Genomic DNA, 4,258 nt, shown 5'->3' with positions numbered 1-4,258 from the left:
ACATAACCTGACAGAAAACATCTAGGTGCTACAAAGTGAGTGCACTTTCCTTCAGCTGATTTCTGTTCAAGCACTTTAATGTGTCCTAGCCTACTAACTGCACTAGCCCTACCGCAATATTTAGGTTATTGACTTATTTCTTCAAGTTTTCAGTCCAAGATGAGCTTTAAATTGAAAACACCTAGACGCGGGTCATTGCAAGCCCTAGATCGTTACATTGTTCTAGAGCCGCCAAGCTGGATCTAAGCGCTGGGACGCTGCCCTGTTACCGCTGAAGCGGTATCTCCCTCCTTCACCCTACCTAGCAAACCCTCCCACGGCCCTGCCTGCTCAGCGCAACCCCGCTCCAGCGGACAGCGGCCGCTTCTGCCGTCCGGCGGCAGCGGCGCGGCGGGGAGGGGCGGGGGAGGGGAGGCGTGCTGGGAGGCGGGAGCGGCGCGCGCTGCCCGTCACCGCGCGCGGGCTGCCTGCGTCGTTCAACGGTAGCGCGGCCCGCGCGCGCCCCGGGCCCGCCGGACCCCGCCGCCGCCATGCCTGGCCCCCACGCCGTCGCCTAGCAACCTCTCCCTCCCGCCCCCTCCCGGCCAACCGGCGGCGCGCTTCGGCACCGCCCGCAACCCGGAAGCAGAACGAGTGTTGCCCCGCCCCGCCGCTAGCGCGGCGCAGCGGGCCGGGCGGCTCGGCCGGACGAGGCCCAGCCCCGGGCGCGGAGGGGCAGCGCTGTCCCGCGTCGYGGGCCTCTCCTTCGGGCAGCGAGGCAGATGCCTGCCCGCTGCCGCCGCGCGCGGCGAGCTAGCGTCGCACCAAGCACGCCCCGCAGTGCAGCCCGGGCGCAGAGCCCCGTGTCCCCCGCCCGGGGGCGAGGCGCTGCACGCAGGAGCTCGCCCCCAGGCCGCCTACCCCGGGGCGGCCTGTGGCTGCCGTGCCGCGCCAGGGGGCGAGTTGCTCCTCTACGCTTTCCTCTAGCCCAGCCTGCCGCTTTAAGGCCCCTCCCGGCCGCCGCGTTAGCCGGCCCGGGCCCGGTGGCGGCCGGCGGAGGAGGGGGCTCCTGAGCGGCGGCTGCCAGAGCCAACGGGCGGCGGGGAGGGGGGCGGGCGCTGCGGGGGTGTCGGGTTAGAGCGAGGCGTGACCCAGCTGACAGGCGCCGTGCGTAGCCGTGCGGGCGGGCGCGGAGCCGGGCAGCGGCGAGCAGCGCACGGCAGCGGCGGTCGCGGGCGACGCGGCGTCTCCCCGCCCCATCTCCTGTGAGCCTGGGGAACCTGCAGCTCAAAGCCGCCGCCAGCCACAGCACCATGTACCCCGGCAACAAACGGAAAAAGCTCTGGCGGGAGGAGAAAGGTACTGCTGCCTCCTCCCGCGCCGCGCCGCGCCGCCGGGGCAAAGTCCTCCCGCTGCCCCGCGCCCCCCGCAGGCTGGTCTCCCAGCGGGACAGGCCGGCGCCTTATCCCCTCCCTTCCCCAGCCTTCCCGGGCTGGCAGCGAGTCCCTTCCCCACTGCGGCGGGGGGCTGCCGCGGACGCTTGTGCCTCTCCTGGGCCCCTCGGTGCCCGCCTGTGCCCTGTCGGTGCGGCGGCGCCCGGGCCCTCCTGCCGGCTCCTGCCTCCCGTGCGCTGCCCCCCCACCCCGCTCCAGTATGTGTTTTGCCCCCTGCTCTCCTCTCCCGTTGCGCTTTTCTCCGCTCCCTCGTAGCGGGGACAACTTGGAGCGTGTCTCTCGGCGGGGGTCCACTCCCCGCCGGCCCCGGCGGGGCGATGCGCTGCCCCTGCCGCTGGCTCGCGCTGCCGGCCGGGGCGGCGCCGTGTTGCGCGAGCGCGTGGTAACGGGCGTAACGGCTGCTCGCCCGCCCGCGCACGCGGCCGTTGGGAAGGGTGGGGCGGCGGGCAGGTGCGGGGCGGCCGCTGTGGAAGAGGGGCGCCGTGGGCCCGAGGGGGGACGGGGTGCGTTCCCTAAACTCCCTTCGCAAACTCTGCTATTGTGAGACTTTTTTTTTTCTTCCCTCTTTTCTGAAAGCTGTCAGTATTAAAATGAAGGGGAAAAAGCTTCCAACGTGGGTAAAAAAAGAACACTCAATTTGTGATGAAATTCTGCTGTAAAGCTACCACGTAAAGCTACCACGTGGAAAAACTTGTATTTCAGATAGKAAAGAAGTTGGATTTACTGGAAGGTACACACATAATCAGAATATACCTTTATTTTTTTAATATGTATGGCTTCTGCTGTTTATGGGGGAAAATGGCTCACTTGTATTACCAATGCTGTGCTCTATGAGTTCATAAATCAGTGTTGATGCTATCAGCAGGAAATGTTTAGGCTCTGGTAAGCTTACTGCCCTCACTCTCCAGAAGTCTTAGTTTTTAATAAAGAACTTTTCCCTTCTCCTTCTTCCCTGCCAAGGTTATCTTGTTTTTAAAACCTGAGACCGAACATGAAAGTTGTCATCTTCACAGACAGCATGGCACAAGCATTGTATGCTCGCCTTGCCATTTTGATTTTTTGTATTGACCACCTGGAAAGCAATGCAGTTACTAACACAGTAATTCACCCATCAAAAGTATATTACTGGCATTGGCTAGTAGAAATCTTTCCTGAAAAGCTAGTGTTGACTTAGCCTAAAACTCCTACAAATAATTCAAAAATACATAAGGATGAAGAACAAAACTTAGTGTGATCTGCTGGTGTATTTTTTTTCTTCCYTCTATCGTTTCTGTGATGAGGTACTTGAAGTCAAAAGACAAAAGATCTACTCAAGAGATGGAGCTTATCCTCTTTGTGGCAGAAATGAAATATGCAGCTCTGAAGAAAAATACAGAAGAAGAACAAATAATTAGTAAAGAGGTTAGCTTCTGTCAAACACCAGTCTGGAAGTGAGTTACGTTTCCTATTGTCTCACCTGAACTGTAAAAACATTCTTTGAAAGACAGTTCTGAAAGAAAACAATCAGCTTCTACCACATAGCTAAGTTTGTGTTTGCAGCAACAGAAAAGATGTAGTTAACTCTCCTTAACACATGTTTTTATATGTAATCAACTGTTACTAACTTATGGACATCTTTAATGMTGCATGTTATTTTCTAAAATACTGCCTTTTTTACTGGGGGCAAGTGAGGAAGAGATTATGGTAGGGTCTGGTGAGTGTTTYCATTGCTTCACACTGCCCCTGCTAGTTCTGTTGCCACGATTATTACGAGGAGCTTCTTCCCAGGCTGGGACAAGTGCGAATTTATATGTGGACTGGCAGGTTAACTTAAGGAGGGGGTCAAGTTAAGCAGCTGGACTGCAGGGTGGAATAAGTGAGATGCAGGTGTATGTTGTCATTTTCTTAGTCTACTGTGATGATGATGGTGTCCATCAGTACAGTGAAAGCCATCACCTCTGAGGTAAGGTCACAGTAGTGAACGCGAAATGCAGCTTAAAACCGATGGTGAGATTTTTCTGTCCAGTAAAAATGTTTCTGAGTGCTACCTAGCCAGAACTTGATGCTCACCAAGCAAACAGGTATGAACAGTGTTTGCTAGTCTTCTACTCCAGTAACTGCTTTCTAGCATTACGTTGCTGAAGTTGGCCCTGGATCTTTCAAGTGAAGAAAAACTTCTGCATTGTCATTTGCATTATTCTTCAACTTGTAGCCCTCTGTGACCATTATTATCAAGTATTTTCTTTACTACTTTCAAAACTTTAGAGGCTCAGTTTCCTTCCCTTTTCCCAGATTCTTTTTGAAAACAAATATTAGGTTGGGTCTATCTGTACTATCCTCGTGTGTTCTCAGCCCTATGTAAAACTAATAGCATCTCCAAGTTCTGTTCTTCCCATGAAGCTCTGAATACAGGAATCATTTTTAATCTTTTGTATCGTTTAAAAAAAATTCTTAAACGAGAAGAAGAGATGCAGCTTGCTACATATTGAGTTCAAAGCAACTGATAATAAGCTTGATTTCCTTAATTACTTTTGAGAAAATTAAGAAATGGTCCTCATTCTCCCAGGAAGGATTTTGTTGGAGATCCATTGAAATGGAATAAGGACAGAACTAGGGCTGGTATTGGAATCTTACACCGCAAGATTAGTCTGTCTGTAAACTTTGAAAACACTTTATTAAACTACATGCAAGAAACTTCAGTTATTGGAAGCATCTTCTAGGAGATCTGTGTGCAACTAAAACTTTTTGAAGTCTCACTGCTGACTTGCCAGAGTCAAGTATTAAAAACTCTCTTCTTTAGAGAATGACTTGTTTTTTTTTGTGTTTTTTTTTGTGTTTTTTTTTGT

The 4,258-nt window shown here is 53.6% G+C and overlaps 1 protein-coding gene across 3 annotated transcripts in view; it reads left to right on the top strand.

Moving 5' to 3' along the window:
• Positions 1-1,116: 1,116 nt before the first annotated feature.
• The window catches only part of MACROD2 (mono-ADP ribosylhydrolase 2), an 880,037-nt gene continuing 876,895 nt past the window's right edge, over positions 1,117-4,258 (top strand). For all 3 annotated transcript variants that reach the window (XM_085305606.1, XM_085305605.1, XM_085305604.1), the window contains exon 1: positions 1,117-1,338. In XM_085305606.1, coding sequence (XP_085161732.1) covers positions 1,293-1,338 — 46 coding nt within the window. In that variant the 5' untranslated portion in view covers positions 1,117-1,292. The remainder of the gene's footprint in view (positions 1,339-4,258) is intronic.

The sequence above is a fragment of the Rhea americana genome, unplaced genomic scaffold (genome assembly GCF_003343005.1).
Source record: "Rhea americana isolate MKP2758 unplaced genomic scaffold, rheAme1 scaffold_223, whole genome shotgun sequence".
In the NCBI taxonomy this organism is placed as follows: Eukaryota; Metazoa; Chordata; class Aves; order Rheiformes; family Rheidae; genus Rhea; species Rhea americana.
The sequence above is the reverse complement of the archived record's forward strand: the minus strand, read 5'-3'. Positions and strand labels throughout refer to the sequence as shown.